The sequence below is a fragment of the Saccopteryx leptura genome, chromosome 2 (assembly GCF_036850995.1).
Source record: "Saccopteryx leptura isolate mSacLep1 chromosome 2, mSacLep1_pri_phased_curated, whole genome shotgun sequence".
In the NCBI taxonomy this organism is placed as follows: Eukaryota; Metazoa; Chordata; class Mammalia; order Chiroptera; family Emballonuridae; genus Saccopteryx; species Saccopteryx leptura.
In genome coordinates this window covers 245,651,631-245,673,417 of record NC_089504.1, presented here as the reverse complement: position 1 = coordinate 245,673,417, position 21,787 = coordinate 245,651,631, and the positions used below count along the sequence as shown (strand labels likewise).

General features: G+C 45.9%; 3 protein-coding genes and 1 non-coding gene across 8 annotated transcripts in view; 3 read left to right on the top strand and 1 right to left on the bottom strand.

Moving 5' to 3' along the window:
• The window catches only part of LOC136395733 (maestro heat-like repeat-containing protein family member 7), a 49,337-nt gene extending 42,735 nt beyond the window's left edge, over positions 1 to 6,602 (top strand). Inside the window, exons 19-20 of the mRNA XM_066370987.1 lie at positions 2,144 to 2,209; positions 6,325 to 6,602. Of these exons, the coding sequence (XP_066227084.1) occupies positions 2,144 to 2,209; positions 6,325 to 6,587 (329 nt within the window). The 3' untranslated portion in view covers positions 6,588 to 6,602. The remainder of the gene's footprint in view (positions 1 to 2,143; positions 2,210 to 6,324) is intronic.
• Positions 1 to 21,787, top strand: part of LOC136395739 (calcium/calmodulin-dependent protein kinase kinase 2-like) — a 1,028,348-nt gene that overhangs the window by 608,074 nt on the left and 398,487 nt on the right.
• TRNAT-GGU (transfer RNA threonine (anticodon GGU)) lies at positions 390 to 465 on the bottom strand. The gene has a single exon. It is a non-coding gene; the product is annotated as a tRNA-Thr (tRNA).
• LOC136395735 (maestro heat-like repeat-containing protein family member 7) lies at positions 6,820 to 20,661 on the top strand. 5 transcript variants are annotated; one of them, XM_066370993.1, is made up of 8 exons: positions 6,820 to 6,892; positions 8,665 to 8,754; positions 13,647 to 13,751; positions 14,507 to 14,642; positions 15,100 to 15,197; positions 15,760 to 15,909; positions 17,667 to 18,179; positions 20,129 to 20,661. In XM_066370993.1, exons 2-7 carry the CDS (start codon positions 8,704 to 8,706, stop codon positions 17,856 to 17,858), a joined length of 732 nt encoding a protein of 243 aa, XP_066227090.1. In that variant the 5' UTR covers positions 6,820 to 6,892; positions 8,665 to 8,703; the 3' UTR covers positions 17,859 to 18,179; positions 20,129 to 20,661. The 5 variants fall into 5 exon arrangements, with proteins under 5 accessions (XP_066227090.1, XP_066227088.1, XP_066227087.1 ...); XM_066370991.1 differs by lacking the exon at positions 6,820 to 6,892 and adding an exon at positions 7,090 to 7,593; XM_066370990.1 differs by lacking the exon at positions 6,820 to 6,892 and adding an exon at positions 7,090 to 8,538.

The following is a 21,787-nucleotide window of genomic DNA, read 5'->3' as shown; positions in this document are numbered from 1 at the left end:
CGCTTTTAAAAAATACAAATTATGGTACACATCTGTATCATAAATACATGTATTATATACTCTTAATGATTTTTTTTTTTTGTATTTTTCTGAAGCTGGAAACAGGGAGAGACAGTCAGACAGACTCCCGCATGCGCCCGACCGGGATCCACCCGGCACGCCCACCAAGGGGCGACGCTCTGCCCCACCAGGGGGCGATGCTCTGCCCCTCCCGGGGGTCGCTCGTTGCGACCAGAGTCACTCTAGCGCCTGGGGCAGAGGTCAAGGAGCCATCCCCAGCGCCCAGGCCATCTTTGCTCCAATGGAGCCTTGGCTGCGGGAGGGGAAGAGAGAGACAGAGAGGAAGGAGAGGGGGAGGGGTGGAGAAGCAGATGGGCGCTTCTCCTGTGTGCCCTGGCCGGGAATCGAACCCGGGACTTCCGCACACCAGGCCGACGCTCTACCACTGAGCCAACCGGCCAGGGCCTATACTCTTCATGATTTTTAATGACTATATAATATTCTGTTACATAGATGGATTTACAGAACCAGTTTTTATTCTTAAAATATTGAGACTGTGTCATCTTTCCTTTTTTTTTTTTTTTTTTTGGTATTTTTTTCCTGAAGTGAGAAGTAGGGAGGCAGAGCAACAGACTCTTGCATGTACCCGACCGGGATCCACCCAGCATGCCCACCAGGGGGCGATGCTCTGCCCATCTGGGGCATTGCTCTGTTGCAAATGGAGCCATTCTTAGTGACTGAGGCAGAGGCCATGGAGCTATCCTCAGCACTTGAGCCAACTTTGCTCCAATGGAGCCTTGGCTGCAGGAGGGAAGAGAGAGATAGAGAGGAAGGAGGGGGGGGAGGGTGGAGAATAGCAGATAGGCTTCTCCTGTGTGCCCTGGCTGGGAATCGAACCCGGGACATCCACATGCAGGGCTGACGCTCTACCGCTGAGCCACCAGCCAGGGCCTCATCTTTTGTTTTTATTTCCTGGCACATAGTGGTTAATTGCTGCATGTCACCGTAATTATTTTTTAAGATAAATTTCTTTTTAGTGAGAGTGAGACAGTGACAGACACGAAGGGAGAGATGAGAAGTATCAACTCATAGTAGTACCAGCACTTCAGTTGTTCATTGATTACTTCTCATACATGACTTGATCATAAGGCTCCATGCAAGCTAGTGACCCCTTGCTCAAGTCAGCAATCTTGGGCTTCAAACCATTGACCTTTGGGTTCAAGCCAGTGATCAAAGGGACATGTCTATGATCCCACACACAAGCTGGTGAGCCTATGCTCAAGTCAGATGAACCCAAGCTCAAACCGGGGATCTCAGGGTTTTCAACCTGGGTCTTCAGCATCCTAGGTCAATGCTCTATCCACTGCACCACCACGTGGTCAGACAAGAAAAATGTCTTGCCCTGGTTAGATGGCTCGGTTGGTTAGAGCTTCACTCTGAAGCACAGAGGTTGCTGGTTCAATTCCCGGTCAGGGCACATACAGGAACAGATGTTCCTGTCTCTCTCTTCCTCTCTCCCTTCTTCCCTGTAAAAATCAATAAAGTAAACATAAAAAATGTCTTAAAGTAGAAATGCTGAGGCCAGAGGGTAGCAAAATTTTAAGGATTTTGGTGCTTGTTGCCAAACTGCCCTCTAAAAAGTTAGTCATATTCTATTGTCACCAGTATGTATCGATTTGAGGATCCATTTCTCCAGACATTTTCTAACTCTGTGCAATATGTTTTCAAATTATTTCCAGTTTGATAGGTAAAACAGAGAAGCTTGTTGTTTTGATCGATTCATTTTATCAGCAGCAAAGTTAAATATCTTTTCCTACGTTTATTGGCAATGCATATTTTATTTTGGCAAATTAATTGCTTTGTGCCCTCTGTCCATCTTTCTGTTGGTGTAGAAACCCCGTGAAGCTTGACATCCTTGGTTCATGCTGTACTTGTCACCTGCTGACAATATTTTCCTGGGTGACAGTTGCTCTGAGGCTTGTTGTTTCACTAGGATACTGACATGCAGGTGGCAAGGCATCCCTTAGCTACAGTTCTTGCTAAACTGGTATACACATTGCCTTGTTCACTACTGAGCCTGAGGAAAGGGGCGGCCTAGCTGTCCAGGAATTCTGGCAGGACTTTACCTCTCTCCTGTCTTTAGGATTGATAGTTGCGAGGATAAACCTGAAGGACATACGTGAGGATGACGTGCACCTCTTAAAAGATGGTGAGTCTGGGCCTTGTTTGTGGGTTCTGGGCTACATAAGGGGCGGGAAAGATAGAAAGGAGGAAGGGGAAATTCCTTTTAAATAAAGTTTACTTGGACCAATATGAATGTTATATATAAAAGTTTAAGTAAAGAGAAGAAGAAGGAAGCAAATTATTTAGTGTCGTACTAGTTAGATAAAAACACTGCTAGCAGAGCGTTCCAGTCCTTGCACCTACATCACGTGCTCTGGGAGCTCACAGCACAGTGGTGTGTGAGGCAGACATGGTCCCTGCCCCCTGAAGAACTTGCAGTTTTCTGTTTTTTACTGTCTTAAAATTTTTAAAATTAATTTATCTGTTGCTCCAGGCTAGTTCCAAGAAGTAGGCTTTTATCATGCATTTGAGCTTGACAGTTTAGAGCAGTGGTAGTCAACCTGGTCCCTACTGCCCACTAGTGGGCGTTCCAGCTTTCATGGTGGGTGGTACCAGAGCAACCAAAGTGTAAATAAAAAGATTTAACGATAGTAAGTTGTTTAATAAAGATTTATTCTGCCAAACTTAGCAAAAATCTGACATAAAGTACTTGTTAAGTAATTATTATTCTATGCTTTAACTTGCTATAACTCTGCTTTATGAATTTTATAAAGTAAAGTTACTTCCCTACTTTATAAATCACCATTACTGTGGAACCGGTGGGCGGTTAGAAAATTTTACTACTAACAGGTACAAAAGTGAGTGGTAGGGATAAAAAGGTTGGCTAGTTCCCAAGTTTAGAGTAAAACAACATTAACCTTCCTTCCTGTGTTGACCTAAATTCTAATCACCACCCCTAGCAATTTATAAGCTTTCGGTAGTCAATATTTTAGTTCTTTTCTTTAATGATAATGTAGATACTATGATTATTATTGTTATTTTATTCAAACTGTTAAGACTCTCACCATTCCTTTTTATATCTCTGGCTATTCCTTATGGGTCATGTTTCTCCAGCCTGAAGTACACCATTTTGAAGTTTCTTTCGTGCTGGTATCTTTAAAAAGCATACTTTCTTGGTTTTTGTTTGTGATAATTTCTTGCTATAACCTCACTCTTACCTGAGAGCTTTACTAGTGACACAATTCTAGACCGACATTTATTTTCTCTCAGCACTTTGAAGATGTTGTACTATTATATTCGGGCTTTCTTTGTTGCCAATGAGAAGCCTGCTGTTCTAATTTTTGTGTTTCTTTTTGTTGGGGTGCGCCCTTAAACACAGTTCTTGACTCTTCTAATGGGAGCTAGGAGAAATTCAGAGTGCTTGTGGTATTGGTGGGTGGTTCATTTCATTCCAGTAGCAAATGGAAATGAGTATTGAATTATTTATACCTTTTATTCCCCCCCCCTTTCCAAGTGAGAGGAGGGGAGATAGACTCTCACGCTCCCCGACCAGGATCCACCAGGCAATCCCCGTCTGGGGCTGATAACTCTGCTCATCTGGGGCCATGCTCACAACCAAGCCATTTTTTTAGCACCTAAGTTGGAGGCTCCAGGGATCCATCCTAGTGTCAAGGGCCGCTGTGCTGAAACCAATGGAGACATGGTTGTAGGAGGGAGAGAGAGGGAGGGAGGAGATGTGGAGAAGCAGATGGTTGCTTCTCCAGTTTGCCCTGATAGGGAATCGAACCCGGGACATCCAGACACCGGGCTGATGCGCACTCTACCACTGAGCCAGCTGGGCAAGGCCAAATTATTTATTCTTGACTATTTTCCATGCCACAGTTTCCGTCCTTTTATGTAGAGAGGAGATGAGGAGAAAGTTTGCTTTGATAGCTCCTGTTCCTCCATCTCAGCCCTTTGCTCTTCAAGGGTGTTACGTGTATATCTGAGTGTCCTGACATGAATGCCACTGGTTTGTTGTTCTAGTGTTGCCGTTGCCTGTCCTCAGAGGCTTTGCCTTGTGGTTTGGGCTTAATTTGAGCTTCCTGGTGATTGCTTTGAGGTAATATTTTGGATATGCCCCTTTGAGGTAATGGTGGAATCAAGTCTGAGAGGAAATGCCTAGCAGACAACTGGAGATGGCCAAGTCTGTGTGTGTGCTTGATGTGGACAGTTCATTCACAGCTCTTTCTTTAGAGAGTGAAATGGTAAATGACTATTAAGGGTCCTTCCTGGCCACAGAGTCGGTGGTGTGGTAGAAAACACCAGCTCCAGCATTAGCCAGACCAGTGTCAATACTAGATCTCTTGAGGAAGAGCCCTGTGAACCTGGGCGAGTTACTTTGTTTCTGTGCCACAGTTTCTTCATCTGCATCATGAGGATAAGAGTGCTGATCTTAAACATTGTTTCAAGGATTGAATACAGAGCATGGAAAGCACTGAGCTTTGCTGGGCACATGAATGTCCCAGAATCATTTGTGCTGAATTGACTCAGACTCTGGGGCTGGGGCGGGGACGGTAAGGACAGGCAAGTAGGCAGCACACTTACAGCTTTGGCCCAGGGCAGTGCAGTTGTTTGTTGCTTCCCGGAGAATAGCCATGCTACGTTTAGCCCATAAATAATGAAGTAGGAGCATCTGTCCCCTGACGTCTTGAACCCTGGCTTCAATTCTGATACTTTGTACCTCTGTTCCCCTTAGATTTTACAATTGATGTTTTTGCTGTGTAGTAGACACCTATTCCCAGCCACTACAGGGGATTTCAGGGGAAGTCCATCCAGAATGGAAATCCTAGGCTCAGTCTACTTGTTAGAAGTCATTTTGCCTTCCTTTTCCTACCCATCTCCATGAAACACTGTCTATAGACAGGAGAGAATTTTTCCCAAGGAAAGCAATTCTAATTCATTTCCACCTATAGCTAGTACCTAACAAATCTTGTTAAAGAGCAGTTCTTTCAAGAATTGTACATTTTTCTGTACGGCTTAAGCCTGGTTCTTTTTTTCTGTCCCTAATATAAATGAGATCAACGTGGAGCGAAGACTTTGATGGGCTTGAGGTTCTTTTAGTTTTATGGAACAACATTCTTCCGTTCCTTTTATCCTTTGCTATAAGCAATTTCTTGTCTCCATTCCCTCTGTTCCCACCTGATTCTAAGCTGTACACCCCCATTCCCTAACTGGACCACTCTGACAGCCCCCAGCACCCTCTTCTTTCTCTGCATTACTTTCCACACAGCAGCCAGGTTCTCTCTGAAACGTACAGCGGGTCATGTCACCCCCTTGCTTCAGCCTCTTCAGTGGCTTTCCACTGCTCTTTGCATCAAAGTCTGGTCCCTTGCTCTGGGCCACAAGGTCCTGCCAGATCTGGCTGCTGACTTCTCTGCACCCTTAGCTACATCACTTTCCATCACTAGAAGCCACACTGCTACTTTCTGCACTGTGAATAGACCCCTCACCCCCGTCCTCAACTGGGAGTGCTTGTGCCCTTGCTCTTTATGGGGCTGGCTCAGTGGGTGGCTCTCATTCTTTGGATTTTAGCTCAGCTGTCACCTTCTCAGAAAGGCTCTTTCTGAGTGGCCTATCTTAAGGGGTCCTTCCCAGTTATTTGTTCTCAGCACTCTTAAATTTCCTTCTTTGTACTTAATTCATGTTTACTTCCTTACTTGATTGTTCCTGCACTAGAGAGTTAAGTTCTTGGCTATGGGGAATCTTCTTTCATATTCCCCACTGTGTCCCCAGCACATGGCACAGTGCTTGATGACAGTCTCAATAAATAGTTGCTGAGTGAATGAATGGTTGTGGTTTATAACAGTGAGACATTGCAAACACCTAGTTACTCACTAATAAGGGGTTCATCAAAGAAGTTATGCTAAAATCATGTCATTGGATATTCTATTATATAGAGGAATATTTTATAGGAAGAAATATCAATTCTATTTTCATAAAAATATGTCTATATTAGATATTTAAGAAATAGTGCAAGAACGGGTATGAAAATATAGACATTGGGTTTTTTTTTCGGTATTGAGTACTTCTCTTCCTTTCCTTTTTAAAAAACAGTTTGTATTTAAACATTGTCCTACATAAAACAGTATTACTATTACAGTGACAAAGTATTCTGTATGAAGTTATAATGTAATCTGACATGTGGATAGAAAATAACGGGGATTGGGTCAAGAGTCCTTGGAGACTGAGAATCTGTGTTGACCTCTTTTCTCATTTTAGCTCTTCAGAAACTGAAGAATGATCCTGTAGAGTCTAACCAGATGTTGGTCAACACACTTCTGGAAAAAATTGAAAAGAATATTAATTCTCAGCCAGGCTCTGCTTCTATTATGAGCCATATGAAAACAAAGTTCTTTAATATACTTTGTATGAATGCCTCCCCAAGAAAGAAGCGACTATTTAAGACTCTCCATGGGAGAGAAATAGTGACGTCAATTAAAAAAAAGAGAGTCAGCCGGACCGGGCGGTGGCGCAATGGATAGAGCATTGAACTGGGATGCGGAAGACCCAGGTTCGAGACCCCGAGGTCGCCAGCTTGAGCGCGGGCTCATCTGGTTTGAGCAAAAGCTCACCAGCTTGAGCCCAAGGTCGCTGGCTTGAGCAAGGGGTCACTCGGATGCGGAAGACCCAGGTTCGAGACCCCGAGGTCGCCAGCTTGAGCGCGGGCTCATCTGGTTTGAGCAAAAGCTCACCAGCTTGAGCCCAAGGTCGCTGGCTTGAGCAAGGGGTCACTCGGTCTGCTGAAGGCCCACGGTCAAGGCACATATGAGAAAGCAATCAATGAACAGTTAAGTAAGGTGTTGCAACGCACAATGAAAAACTAATGATTGATGCTTCTCATCTCCCCCTTCCTGTCTGTGTGTCTGTCCCTGTCTATCCTTCTCTCTGACTCTCTGTCTGTAAAAAAAAAGAGAGAGAGAGAGTTGGGGTCCTGGCTGGTTGGCTCAGTGGTAGAGCGGCAGCCTGGTGTTTAGAATTCCCAGTCAAGGCACACAGGAGAATGAACCATCTGCTTCACCACCCCTCTCTTTCCCCTCCCCTGTCTTCCTCTTCAGTTGTAATCTGTATGGTGGTGAGTACCTCTCGGGGATGGAGGAGGGAGTGCATGGATAGGGAGGGTGGGTCCTGTGGGAACTGTTGGTAACACTCCTAGGCTAGGCCTGAAGGTAGAAGTCCAGATCTTCTGGTGTTGCTTTTTCTATTAGTGCCCCCTTTCCCATCCTCAAAGCAGAAATGAGTCCTGTGGGGAAGGTGTGGTTGGGAGTAGGAGAGAGGTGATGTCCTCAGAGTCTTTTGGAGTCCCTAGTCATTCTACATTTCACCTTCTCATGAATGAAACCTGGAGTGGGAGGAGGTAGAGGCAGGCAAGAAGAATATGTTCACCATCCTCTGTGTGTATGTGTGACAGGAGCTAATCAGGGAGGAGCCATTGACGTCCATCTCCAGCCCCATTAGACAGAAGACAATGACCATCATCAGTAACTTCAAGTAACAACATGCCACCCACTCTGCCTCTGCTGCCCTGGTTCTATTTCAGCTCTTTATCCCCTGGTCGGTCCCCACCTTCTATTTTCTGCTTCTGCTTCTTGCATAAGGAGTTTTAAAAATTACAGTACAATACCTGTGACGACTTTTTTTTTTTTTGTATCTTTCTGAAGCTGGAAACGGGGAGGCAGTCAGACAGACTCCCGCATGCACCCGACCGGGATCTACCCAGCATGCCCACCAGGGGGCGATGTGCCCATCTGGGGCGTTGCTCTGCCGCAACCAGAGCCATTCTAGCGCCTGAGGCAGAGGCCACAGAGCCCTGTGACGACTTTTTGCCAAGAATTTTTTGGATGGGATTTTGGAAGTACCTGGCAGGCCTGTCTTTCATTACTTCTGTCACAGGCTTCCTCTGTTTTCAGGATGTGTCTGACAAGGCAACTCCATCGCCATCACTGGTCCCCCATTCCCTCAAGCCTCTGAGGAACCGAAACACTAAGATATCATCCCAGATTGCCTGTACCCTTTCCTGTAATAGTCACATGTTCCTCCTTCTCTTAGTTCCTTTCTTTCCATCTTCCTGGCTCTTTCACATTTTTCTATTGTTCCCTCCCTTTCCTGTTTTATTGCTCTTTCTTCCGATAGCTTCCTCTTTTTTGCAAGGCCACTGAGTTCAGTCAAGGGCGAGAGAGAGAAGCCCACTGTCCTAGCTTTTGTGACTCAGGTGCCCTGCAGCTTGCCTGGCCAGCCCTCAGTCATGGCTGCTCCCCATGGCAGAGTCCCTGGTGGGCTCCAGTGAGGGAGTGAGGGTGGAGGGGGCGGGGCAGCCATGTTATGGGGAACTCCCAGCCCACCAGGACAAAGTGCACAGCAGGTGGACCTTTGTGCTCTGGTGAAAACAACACAGGAATCTGTTCAAGTGAATGGCGGGCAGGCAGCGCTTGGAAGGTAGGGAGAAACCTTTGGAGCAGCCGTTTTCCAGGAAGGCGTCCTGGGAGAGAGAGCCAGAGTGCTGAGCAGAGTTTAGAAAGGGGCGTTGGAGCTGATACCTCTGCAATTCTCTTTTCCCCTCAGGTTCTGTTGGATGAGACTCTGCAATCCCTCCAAAGTCTAATGGAGGCACTTGTTCTTGAGACACCCACTTGGATGGAGAACTGCTTGGAGGTCAGTGGGACGAAGCCCCCGATAGTGTATTGGTGTCCTAGGGCTGCCATAACAGAGTACCACAGATGAGTGGCTTCAGACAACAGAATTACATTCTCTCACAGTTCCAAAGGCTAGAAGTCCAGAATCAGGGTCTCAGCGAGGTTGGTTCCTCCTGGAGGCTGTGAGGGAGCATCTGTTTCATGCGTCTCTCCTAGCTTCTGGTGGCCCCTGGCAACTTGTAGTGTCTTGGCTTAGTTACAGCTCTTTTCAATCTCTGCCCCATTTATTTTCACAGAGCATTCTTCTGTGTGTGTGTTTTTTTCTTTCTAATGACAACAGTCATTGGATTAGGACCCACCATATTCAATACTAATTCACCTTAACTTGAATTATCTACAAAGACCTTAATTCTGAACAAGGTCACATTCAGAGGTTCTGGGTGAACATGATTTTTTTTTTCTTTTTTTCTTTTTTTTTTCTGAAGCTAGAAACGGGGAGGCAGTCAGACAGACTCCCACATGTACCCGACCGGGATCCACCCGGCATGCCCACCAGGGGGCGATGCTCCGCCCATCTGAGGCACCGCTCTGCTGCAACTAGAGCCATTCTAGCACCTGAGGCAGAGGCCACAGAGCCGTCCTCAGTGCCCGGGCCAACTTTGCTCCAATGGAGCCTTGGCTGCAGGAGGGGAAGAGAAAGACAGAGAGGAAGGAGAGGGGGAGGGGTGGAGAAGCAGATGAGCGCCTCTCCGGTGTGCCCTGGCCGGGAATCGAACCCGGGACTCCTGCACACCAGGCTGACACTCTACCGCTGAGCTACCTGGCCAGGGCTGCAATTGATCTTTTTTATAGAATTGTGTCCCCATCACCACCACCACCATAATGATATAGGATACTCCCTCCCCAAGAGAAATTCCCTCATGCTACCCCTTTTTAGCCGTATCTCCTCTCCCCCTTGTCTCTATTCCCGGGCAGCCGCCACTCTATTCTTTGTCTCAGTAACTTTGTCATTTTGAGAATGTTATACACATGGAATTATCCAGTATGTCAGCTTTTATGAGATTGGTTTCTTTCACTAAATTTAATGGCCACATGTCTTTCGTCAGATTCATAATTTGCAAATGTTTTTATCCAATCTGTAGTTTAACTTATTTTTACCCTGAACTTCAAGAGAAAGTTTAGAAAGTCACAGAGGTAGGGCCCTGGCCACTTGCTCAGTGGTAGAGCATCGGCCCAGTGTGTGAAGTCCCGGGTTTGATTCCTGGCCAGGGCACATAGGAGAGGCGCCCATCTGCTTCTCCACCCCTCCCCCTCTCCTTCCTCTCTGTCTCTCTTACCCTCCCGCAGCCAAGGCTCCATTGGAGCAAAGTTTGCCGGGGCACTGAGGATAGCTCCATGGCCTCCGCCTCAGGCGCTAAAATGGCTCCGGCAGCAAGGGAGTAACACCCCAGATAGGCAGAGCATTGCCCCCTAGTGGACATGCCAGGTGGATCACAGCCTGGCGCATGCGGGAGTCTCTCTGACTGCCTCCTCACTTCTAGCTTTGGAAAAATACAAAATAAATAAATAAATAAATAAATAAAAGGAAAGTTACATAGGTAGAAGAAGTGAGCTGTTGGAGAAATGGGCTCAGGAAACTAGTTACAGGGCGAAAGAAGGGCGCTTGGAGCTTAAGAAAGGGAGAGGCAAGAAAAGTGCACCTGGGGCAGGGGCGTGCTCCACAGAGAGAGCCACCTGTACTTTGTCCTGGCATTCTCTTGACAGGGTCCTCTAAAGAGCCAACGTCCTAAATTTTGATGAAGTCTATTTTATATTTTTTTCTTTCTTGAATTGTGATTTGGTGTCATGTCCAAGAAGTAGGTCCTGAGTATTTCTTCTCTGTTTTCTTCTGAAAGCTGTTTAGTTTTATGTTTTACATTTAAACCTGTGACCCATCTTGAATTAATTTTTATATAAAGTATGAGATTTAGGTTGCAGTTCAATATTTTGCAATTGTTTCAACAGGATCCTTCATGTATTGAATTGCATTTATACATTTGTCAGAATCGATTGGCCTTGTTTGTGTAGATCTGTGTTGGACTCTGCGTTGTGTTCCACTGGTTTTTTTATCTTTTCATCAGTACCACACTATCTTGATTATTTTAGCTTCGTAAAGTCTTTTAAATTACTTATGTATTTTATTAACTGAATTTATTGGATGACATTGGTTTGTAAATCCATCCAGGTTTCAAGTGTACACACCAATAAAACCCCTTCTGCACACTGCATCATGTGCCCTCTGCCCCAAGCAAAGTCTCTTGGCCTCCATTTTCCCATTTTTGCCCACCCCACCTAGCCCCCACCACCCTTTCCCTCTGGCTGTAGCCACACGGTTGTCTGTGTGTTGTGTTTGTATGTTTTCTGACTGATGTCTTCACCTTCTCTCATCCAGTCCCCTCCCCCTACTCCGTCTGACAGCTGTCATGACTTTCTCTTTCGTTCATCAGTTCAGTTTGTTTACATTCGATTCCACATAGAAGTGAGATCATATGGTATTTGTCTTTCTCTGACTGGCTTATTTCACTTATAATAATCTCCAGGTCTATCCATGCTGTCACAAAGGGTAAGATTTTCTTCTTTTTTACAGCTGTGTAGTATTCCAGTGTGTAAATGGCTTTAGTAAAGTCTTAAAATTGTGTGATATAATTTCTCTTTCTTCTTTGTATCTTTTATGGAGTTGCCTTAAATCCATAGATTCAGCTTATAAGAATTGAAATCTTGATGATGTTGAGTCTTCTAATCCATAATCAAGTTTATGTCTCATTATTGTTCAATCTATTTTGATTTTGTTAATTAGTATTTGGAGTTTTCAGCATTAAGATACTGTGCATATCTAAATACTTCAATTTTTGATATTATAAATGCAATCATTCAGAAGATTTTGATTTCCAATTTTTCATTCCTAGCATATAGAAATTCAGTTGCATTTTCGGGTTTACATATAAGACTTTTGGTCGGGGCTGTGAAATTGTTTAGAATATTTCTATGTAGAAATCATCTTGTTTGCAAATAGGGACCATTTCATTTTTTTTCCTTCTAATTTTCTACCTTTTATTTCATTTTTATTCCTTATTGTACTTGCTAGGACTTCCAGCATAATGTTAAATAGGAGTGGTGATAGTAGCCATCTTTGCCTCATTCCCAGCTTTGGGGAAAGTCGTTCATTCTCAACACCACTAAATATGATGTCTGTTATAGGCTTTCTATAGATGCCATTCATCAAATTAGAAAGTTTGCTTCTATTCCTAGTTTGCTGAGAATTTTGAATATGAAGAGATGTTGAATTCTGTAAAATACTTTCTGCATCAATTGATATGATCATGTTAATTTTCTTCTGTAGACTATTACATTAATTTTCAAGTATAAAAGCAGTCTTGCATTCCTAGTTTAGACCACACTTAATTGTGGTGTATTATTCTTTCTATATACTGCTGGGCTTAATTTGTTAATATTTTGTTGAGGCTTTTTGTGTCTATGGTCATGAGAAATGTTGACTTGTAGTTTTCTTTCTTTTTCATTTTTGCAGTCTTTGTTGATTTGCGTATCAAGTTAATATTGGCCTCATAAAACAAGTTAGGAAGTGTTCTCTTTTCTAACTCATAGAAGATTCTGAGAAAAATTGATATTATTTCTTATTTAGGTGTTTAGAAGAATTCACCATTAATACCATCTTGACATGGAGATTTTTCTTATAGGAAGTTTTTAAAATCTTCATGTTCAGTCTATAAAGGAGTTATAGGATTATTCAGACTACCTGTTTATCCTAAGTGAGTATTAGTTTATGTAAAACTGATTGTTTCCGTTTTATCGAAATTGTTGAATTTATGTGAGAGTTGTCGGTAGTATTCCTTATTATGCTTTAATGTCTGCAGAGAGTTTTCATTCTTGTGTCTTTTTTTCTGCTTTGTCTTGCTAGAAGTTTATTAATAGTATTGATCTTTTAAAAGAACCAGCTTTTTGTTTGTTTTTTCTATTCATTCTCTTCATATTTTTGTTTTTGTTTTCAATTTCATTGATTTTTGATATTATCTGTTGTATTTTCTTTTACTAGCTTTGAATTTATTAGATATATTAGTTTTATTTTCCTAAGTGGAAACTCAGATTATTGACTTCAGATATTTCTCCTTTTCTAATATAGATATTTAGTGCTATACATTTCCCTTATGACATTACTTTAGCTGCATCCCATACATAGTGTTGTATTTTCATTATTCAGTTCAAAATATAATGCATTGTGTTTTTTAAGTGAAATCATTCATAATTATTTTTTTTATTCATTTTAGAGAGGAGAGAGAGAGAGAGACAGAGAGAGAGAAGGGGGGGGAGGAGCTGGAAGCATCAACTCCCATATGTGCCTTGACCAGGCAAGCCAGGGTTTTGAACCGGCGACCTCAGCACTTCCAGGTCAACGCTTTATCCCACTGCGCCACCACAAGTCAGGCCCATTCATAATTATTTTATTCAAGCAGATTTACACGCACTTTACCCTGGAAACTGTGAATATAGTGATTCTTTTTGGTTACTGCCGAGTTCTCTTCCTACTTAAGAACGGGAGGAGGTGGGTAGGAACACTGGGGTGTGTTGACCCACTGAAATGAATCAGAGTCAATATATTTTGAGAGCCATTGCTTTAACGTGAAAGAAGGGGGTGTAGGAATGGAGATTTCTGGCTCCTAGATGAGAGAAAAGCTGGAGGCTGGAGGGCTGAAGGCCTCTGGTGCCAGGCCCACGTGTAACCTGCCTGTTGGCAACAGAGGTCCAGCTGTCAGAAGTCTTGTCCCGATAGTTTGTCACAGCCAGGTTCAAGAATAGCTTTCTGTCCTCTGGGATGCAGCTGAACAGACCTCTCCTCTTATCCTCTTCTCCCTCCAGCTTCTGGATAGATGGCTTAATTCTCAGAGGATCCATGAGCAGGAGCGGGCCATGAGCTGTGCTGCCAGAATTCTTGATTTTACTGCAAAAATGGACAACTTCAAAGTGAGTGGGAGCCCAGCGGCCCTCATACTTGTCTGGTTGCCCTAATCCCTACCTTTATCCCAAACTTCATTCCTTACATTACCTAGCCTCGGTCACTCCCTCTCCTCCTCCCATTTCTACCCCCCCACACACACCCCAGGCCTCATCCTGTTTTCTCCTGTGCATTCCAACTTGTTTTCTCCTTTCTCCCTTCTGACATCTTCTACTTGGTCTTTGTCCGCACCCACCAATTATGTTTCATTCCACTTGGTTCGGTTTGATGCTGTTTGTCTGAACTAACAGTTACTAAATACTCACCTTGTGCCAGGCACTGTGCTAGGTGCTGTAGTGAATGCACAGATGACCAAGACAGTTTCCTGACGTCATGTGTCTTACAGTCCAGTGGGGAGAGGACATGCATAGAACAAATTTAAATACAAGTTGATAATAAATATATTAACCAAATATATGAGAATGAAAGACCTAAACAGTTCCAAGTGAGGGGGTCAAGGATAGCTTTATTGGGGAAGAGGCATTTGAGGTAGGCTTGACAGATGAGTGGGGTGTCAAGAGGCAAAGAAGGGGGGGAAGTAAGGTTATTTAAAAACTGTGATCCCTTATGTCCTTTATGGCCACAGTTCACTGCCGTTCACCTCACCCAATTTCACCTTTCCTGTCTCTGACATGGGCATTCCCACCCCCTACTTCGTTTCCTGTGACATCTCAGCCTAAGGGGAATGGCTGGGATGACTTCTGACTTCCGCTTTTCTCCCCAGATGGAAATTGAGTTCACCCGGCTGGAGAACTTGGTAATGCTGCTGGCCAAGCACTGCCAGGACCCAGCGGCCAGTATTCGCTTCCAGTCTTCGAAGGCTGTCTACCAACTCTACTGTGTCCTCTTGCGGAAAAAGAGTATGGGGAACCCTCTCTGTCACCCCCCCTCCAGCCTCCCACCTAGGCCCGGCCGTCCCCACACACCCAGTCCCAGAAGAGTGACAGCCAAGAAGCTACCTGAGTACCGCATTTCCTTTGAGCAACCTGCCCCCAACCATCCACAGATAATCTCTTGGGAGAAAACACCAACACGGGAAACAGATTTTTGACATCTTTTCTCCTCCTCTGGTTGAGCCCCATACTTTTACCCCATCCTGTCTCTGCTCTGAGGCAGGTAATGTGGGGGTTCCTTTGACCTCAGCCCCCTGCCTTCCTCGAGGACGTTAATTCCCATTGCTCCTCTCTCAGCCCCACTAGATGTACATAGCCCCAGCTGACTTAGTTCGGTTGGAATTTGAGGGTACGAGGTGGGGAAGCGGGGAGCTAGGATGCCTTCTGAGTGTCTGAGGGGTCGGGCCCATTGTCTTTGTTTCAGAGATGCAGAGGAAGACATCTGGCTTGCGGGAAGATGATGGCAAGATAGAAGTTTATAGTGCCAACATTTTCAACCAGAATACCTTTGAGATTGCAAAGGTGAGGTGTCAGGACCAGAGACAAAGTAGGGGGAGCCTGGGCCTCTCATCCACATGGTGTTATAGCCTCCTGGGGTGGGACTCTCTGATCCCATCTCCCTTCCCCTTCCATTACTAGATGGGAACTTTTCCTTTGGGGGAGGTTTCCTGCCACACGCTGCCCTTTGTTCCCCTTGAGCATCATGAGCCCTACTCCTTCCTTGTTACTCGCCCGCCCAGAAGCACTTGCTTCGTGCTAACGGTGCTTTGTGAGCAATGTGTAGACTCAACCTGTGCCTCAGAGAGATGGCAGTGCGGGTCTCAGCCCCAACCCTCCTGTCCCGGTGCTCTGCTCTGCAAACACTGACCTCTGAGCCCACACGGCATCTGAGGTCAGAGTTCTCTTTCCCCCATCCCCAAACACGCCAGCCCAGTGAGCGAGTCTTCTAGGAGCTGGGCCGGCAGCACAGGCCTAGGACAAAAGCACATCACGTCCCCGGAGGAGCCCTCCCCAACCAGGGGGGATGGCACAGGCTATTTCAGGCAGGGGACCCCACTTCCAGCCCACTTCCTCCCTTTTGCAGGCGTTTGCTGAGTTCTTCACTCAGACCCAGCTCACCAACCTGGTGCTGATGGCAGAGGAGGACCTGACTGACAGCAGGGCCGAGGTATCTGTGGCTTCAGCCCAGTTGATGAGTGCTCTCATGGAGGAGCGGGGCACAGACATCATAGAGGTAGTGTGGTGCAATGGTGGGAGCTCTGTACTGAAAGCCAAGAGCTCTGGGCTCTTCCACTGGCTCTGTGACTGACCAGCTGGGGGGCCTTGGGCACATCCCTGTCCTCATGTGGCTTTAATTCACTCACTTCTCACAAGCAGGCTTGCACTAAATTTTCTCTGTGGTCCCACTGAGCTCTGACATTGTAATCCTGAGTTTGTAACTGCAGTGCCTCCTACCTGGTGGCCGATTCCTCAGTAAATGACCAGTCTGTGAAGGGGCATAGGCATTGTTGGGAGATTGACCCTGAATCCCAGGAGTGGCAGGGGGCTCAGACTGCTGTGAAGGGTAAGGCTGTGGATTGCTAACAAGCTCACAGAATGGTTCTGACCTTTGCGTAAATTTTCTTTTAGGCGAACGTAAAACTGGGAAGGTTTAGCATGAAAAACTCTACATTTCTCATTGCATTGAAAAACAAACACTTTAAAATGGGGTCACATAGGGCAACTGTGTGTGGCTACCATCCCCGTTATATAAACATTGGCTCTCCAGACCCTCCTGTCTCCCACCCCCAGACACCCATTGCCTCCCGTCATTTATGTGACTCGCCTGGCCCAGGTTTCAGAAATGGAAGGACACCATGGGGGTGTCCTTGAGGTATTTCAATAAAATGGGCTAGGCCCTGGCTGGTTGGCTCAATGGTAGAGCATCGGCCTGGCGTGCAAGGGGTCCAAGGTTCGATTCCCGGCCAGGGCACACAGGAGAGGCGCCCATCGGCTTCTCCACCTCTCCCCGTCTCCTTCCTCTCTGTCTCTCTTCCCCTCCCACAACGAGGCTCCATTGGAGCAAAGATGGCCCAGGCGCTGGGGATGGCTCCTTGACCTCTGCCCCAGGTGCTGGAGTGGCTCTGTTCACAACAGAGCAACGCCCCGGAGGGGCAGAGCATCGCTCCCTGGTGGGCAGAGCGTTGCCCCCTGGTGGGCATGCCGGGTGGATCCTGGTCGGGCGCATGCGGGAGTCTGTCTGACCGTCTCTCCCCGTTTCCAGCTTCGGAAAAATACAAAAAAAAAAGGGGTGGGGGGCTTTCCTGAGGTTCGGAGATTAGAGACCTGAGGGCCAGACAAGAGCCTTAATGGTCCTTCCACATGCAATGCCCCTGTCTCTGCAGTTTTCTTTTTTCTTTTCTCTTATTTTCCCTTCCCTTTCCTTCCTCCTCTCTCTCTCTCTCTCTCTCTCTCTCTCTGTCTCTCTGTCTCTATTTTATTTTAGATTTTACTTATTCACTTTTAGAGAGAGAGAGAACGGGGGAGGAAGCATCAACTCCCATATGTGCCTTGACTAGGCAAGCCCAGGGATTTGAACGGGTGACCTCAGTATTCCAGGTCGTTGCTTTTTAATCCATTGCGCTGACACAGGCTGGGCTGTCCCTGCAGTTTCATGGGTGGAAGTTGATCTTAGCTGGGAGGGAAAGCCCTGAGTGTCTCCAGGGCCTTTGCCTTCTTCAGGAGGGATCCTGTGTCTCCTGAGTCGCCTGCGGGTCCCCTCTGCCTTTAGGGCTGTGGGCAGGTATTTGCTCTAGTGGGCTTTGGCACAACATTCTGGAATTCCTTTTGTGGTTTCTGCTGGTCTGGGTCTGGCACCCCAGAACTGGCCTTAAGAAGAAACACTGACAGGTTGGCCAGTAGGCCCCCTGAGTTTGAGGATTGGGTAGAGAGGGAGGGGGAAGAAAGGAAGTAAAGAAGGAATGACTGAGGTTCTCTGGCTCTACCCTGTAGGTGAAGGAAATTGTGGAGAACATCCTGTATCTGCTCAGGTTGCAGCTGGAGCACGACACTGAGAAGGAGACCCTTCGGGCCATGTGCTCGCTGGCAGGCAGCAACACCCACACCGTCGTGCCCATGCTGCTCAAGAAGAGAAAAGCTGGAGGCTGGAGGGCTGAAGGCCTCTGGTGCCAGGCCCACGTGTAACCTGCCTGTTGGCAACAGAGGTCCAGCTGTCAGAAGTCTTGTCCCGATACTTTGTCACAGCCAGGTTCAAGAATAGCTTTCTGTCCTCTGGGATGCAGCTAAACAGACCTCTCCTCTTATCCTCTTCTCCCTCCAGCTTCTGGATAGATGGCTTAATTCTCAGAGGATCCATGAGCAGGAGCGGGCCATGAGCTGTGCTGCCAGCACCAGCCTGGATGCAGCAGCACTGTTTGGCATCCTGGGGGAAAAAGGAAACCTCACCACAGGCCCCCACCTCCACCATCTGAATGGTGACGCCTCGGGGAGCTCTACAGGTCACCGGTAAGGCATTTCTTTCCTGTTAGCTATGGGGGCCACTGATTTGGTACCCCTCCATTTTTAGAACTGCTGTTTCCTTCCTCCATCTCGATTGTTGAGGTCCACAGTATTCCCTCCAAATCACTGATCACCCCCTTCCTCTGTCATCTAGGAAATCACCGCTTTATTCCCTCCTTCCTCTTTATTTCAGCTGACCAATCCCCATCCTAGGATGAGATGGATAAGACAGCAAAAAACTCACTTTTGGACAACCAATAACAGTTTGTTCCTTTCCAGTCTTTCTGATTTACTTGCTACACAAACTCACCCTCCCTCCTGAATTTAAGCCTTTCCCTCCACCAAACTATGAAGGCCAAATCCTTCCCCCTAGAAACCACATCCCAACAAGCTGAATTAGTAGTTCTCACCAGAGCACTGACCCTCGCCCAGGGATGCGAAATTAACACATACACTGACTGCGAATGCACCTTTCCCATCATACACTCACGCAGCCATTTAAAAACACTCACCCCTAATGTCACCCACAAAAATGACTCTGTTGCTCTACACCAGGGGTAGTCAACCTTTTTATACCTACCGCCCACTTTTGTATCTCTGTTAGTAGTAAAATTTTCTAACTGCCCACTGGTTCTACAGTAATGGTAATTTATAGAGTAGGGAAGTAACTTTACAAGATTTATAAAGCAGAATTACAGCAAGTTAAAGCATATAATAATAATTACTTACCAAGTACTTTATGTCGAATTTTCGCTAAGTTTGGCAGAATAAATCTTTATAAAACAACTTACTATAGTTAAATCTATCTTTTTATTTATACTTTGGTGCTCCACTACCACCCACCTTGAAAGCTGGAACGCCCACTAGTGGGCGGTAGGGACCAGGTTGACTCCACTGCTCTACACACTCCCCTACTAAGTCAAGCCCCCTTCTACTTCTCCAGAACTTCAGGGAACACTTCAGTTAACCATCTGCCAAAAACAGCATGCAACTTCCAAGCACACTTTAGTTTCAATGAATAAATTACCAGCTCTCTCCTGAGACAAACAGCCGCTTTCTCCAGCCAGTCCAGTTCTCCTTTCCCACATTTCAAGCCTCTTCTTTTAACTGCTGTTACCCCCCCTTTCCCTTGGATCACCTCACTGCTCCCTCTCATTTTCACTGCACCTGACACAACTACCTATTTCTCACTCTTAGTCGTGGCTGCAATGACATCTGCATTATCAGTCCGGACAGGTGCGCTCCTCAAGAAAGGAGCACACCTCCCTTTCCTCTTTCTCACCTCTTCTCAGTTCATCTCTCTCCCTGCTTAACACAACAGGGAATATTCTTCCTCTGCAGCAAGGATGCCCACCTCTGCCTTCCTACAAACTGGACAGAATCCTGTTCTCTAGCATACCTCTCTCCCAGTGTTGATCCAGCCCCCAACAACCAGTCCCTGCCTAGTCCAGTGACTCAGCAAGTCCAGCAGAGGAGGGCAGTGCAGCTCATCCCTCTCTCAGTAACTCTCTACATAACTTCGGGAGTTGGGACAGATATAGGGGGACTAGTCACAGCTCTACAGTACTTCAAAACCCTATCAGAGAGTCTACAAGAGAGCCTAGAGAATATTGCAAAAAGCTTAGTCAATTTACAGGACCAAATAGACTCTCACAGCCCATACCTTACAAAACAGGTGAGAATTGGATCTTGTTACAGCTAAAAGAGGGACCGTGCCTCTTCCTAGAAGAGGAATGCTGTTTCTATGCCAATCAGGCCTAGTTAGAGAAATGGCTCATTAAGCTAACTAGAAGAGCCACTAAGATAAGAGAATGTCATCTAGCACCTAGGATGCTTAGTTAAACAAGTGCGATTGCTCCGCACGGCTACTCCCTTTCATAGGTACTAAATCGCTCCTCATACTTGCTTTAATTTTCGGACCATGTCTCATACACCTCCTTTCCTCTTTTCTCCAGGACCGCCTTAGGACGTTCACAGACCAGTCCATCGGAGAGACTATGTTGCTTCAAGTCACCACTTCAAACCACCTAACTTCATACCACTGAGCCCAACCCCAGACCAGCCCCTGCCCCTAGATATTTCACCGACCCTAACCAGCAGGAAGTAGCTACAGGAGAAGAGACCTTCACCCCTTTTCCTTAAAAAAACAAGGCTGGAATGTAAGGTTTGGGTCCAGGGTGTCTTTCAACTCAAGGCCTCTTTAAACTTCAGTTCCCCTCACCCAACCTCAACCTCCCCTTAAGCAAGTCCCCCCACCCTGGGAAGGTTCTGGAAAGTGTCCTTGGGACAAGGCCTTCTGGAGGGACCTGAGGGTTGGGAAAGGAAAACAGTCTGTGACCAAGGCCACAAACCAGGATATGCTCATCTGAGCATGTCCAGCCCCTACATCAGCAAAAGCCTGTGTAGTCTCAATCAGACAGCCTCTTCCTGCCTCTCTCTGTTGATGCCACTAGAGTCTCAGCTCATCTGTTTTGCAGATGCAAAAATAAACTACTTATAAAACTCATCAGGCCTTGTGCGTCCCTCCTGCAGTGACCTAACACTCACCTTTCCTGTCTCTGACGTGTATTCCCTCCCCCTACTTCGCTTCCTGGGATAACGGCAGCCTAAGGGAATGGCTGGGATGACTTGTGACTTCCAGTTTTTTTCCCCAGATGGAAATTGAGTTCTCCCAGCTGGGGCACGTGGTAAAGCTGCTGGCCTAGCGCTGCCAGCCCCCAGCGGACAGACAGCATCTGCTGCTTCCCATGCTGCCTACCACCTCCGGTGTGTCCTCTTGCGGAAAAGGTCTTATACCCACTAGAGTGTGACTCAATGAGGAAAAGTAATATATCTAGACATAAACTAGACACAGTAATAAGGAATCTAGGGCAGTGGTCCTTAACCTTTTTTGGGTCACGGACCGGTTTAATGTCAGGATATATTTTCACGGACCAGCCTTTAGGGTAGGACGGATAAATGTATCACATGACCGAGACAAGTGTCAAGAATGAGTCTTAGATGGATGTAACAGAGGGAATCTGGTCATTTTTAAAAAACAAAACATCATTCAGACTTAAATATAAATAAACCTGAAATAATGTAAGTTATTTATTCTTTCTCTGCGGACCGGTATCGGTCCACAGCCCAGGGGTTGGGGACCACCACTGATCTAGGGTTCAGAGGCAAATATTATTAGGTTGTGTCTTGTAGTTTCTGGGACAGGCATACAGGGTTTTGAGCTGGAGAGCTACTGGTCTCTAGAATGGTGTTTTCTCTTTCAGGACAGGTGCATTTCATGGGACTCTGTTGGTGCTTATGTAAAATGTCTCACTCAAATTCCTGTGTTTTTCTTGTTTTGAGTTTATACTCACCAAGTAGTCTTCCAGTTCACATCTGCTTTCCAAATAGAAAAAGAAATTAGCTTACGCTTGCTGGAAATGACTCTTTTATGAATGTATGTCTATTGACAAATGTAAATTTAGCAATTATGCATCTGTTGTAAGCCTGACACTTGCTGAGTTTAGTAAGATAACTCAGCTTCTGGATTGATGCTCAGTTACTATTTATTAAATGAATGAATGCCAAGGCTAGGCTATACCCAGGATAAGATGCTATTGAGAGGTCCTGTTCTG

What these genes read in the sequence shown, in the direction of transcription:
- LOC136395735 (XM_066370989.1), top strand. Translation starts at nt 8,425, where the DNA reads ATGGGGAACTCCCAGCCCACCAGGACAAAGTGCACAGCAGGTGGACCT. An exon ending in CAAAAATGGACAACTTCAAA is followed by an intron (nt 13,752 to 14,506) that starts GTGAGTGGGAGC and finishes TTTTCTCCCCAG; the next exon opens with ATGGAAATTGAGTTCACCCG. An exon ending in TGTCCTCTTGCGGAAAAAGA is followed by an intron (nt 14,643 to 15,099) that starts GTATGGGGAACC and finishes TCTTTGTTTCAG; the next exon opens with AGATGCAGAGGAAGACATCT.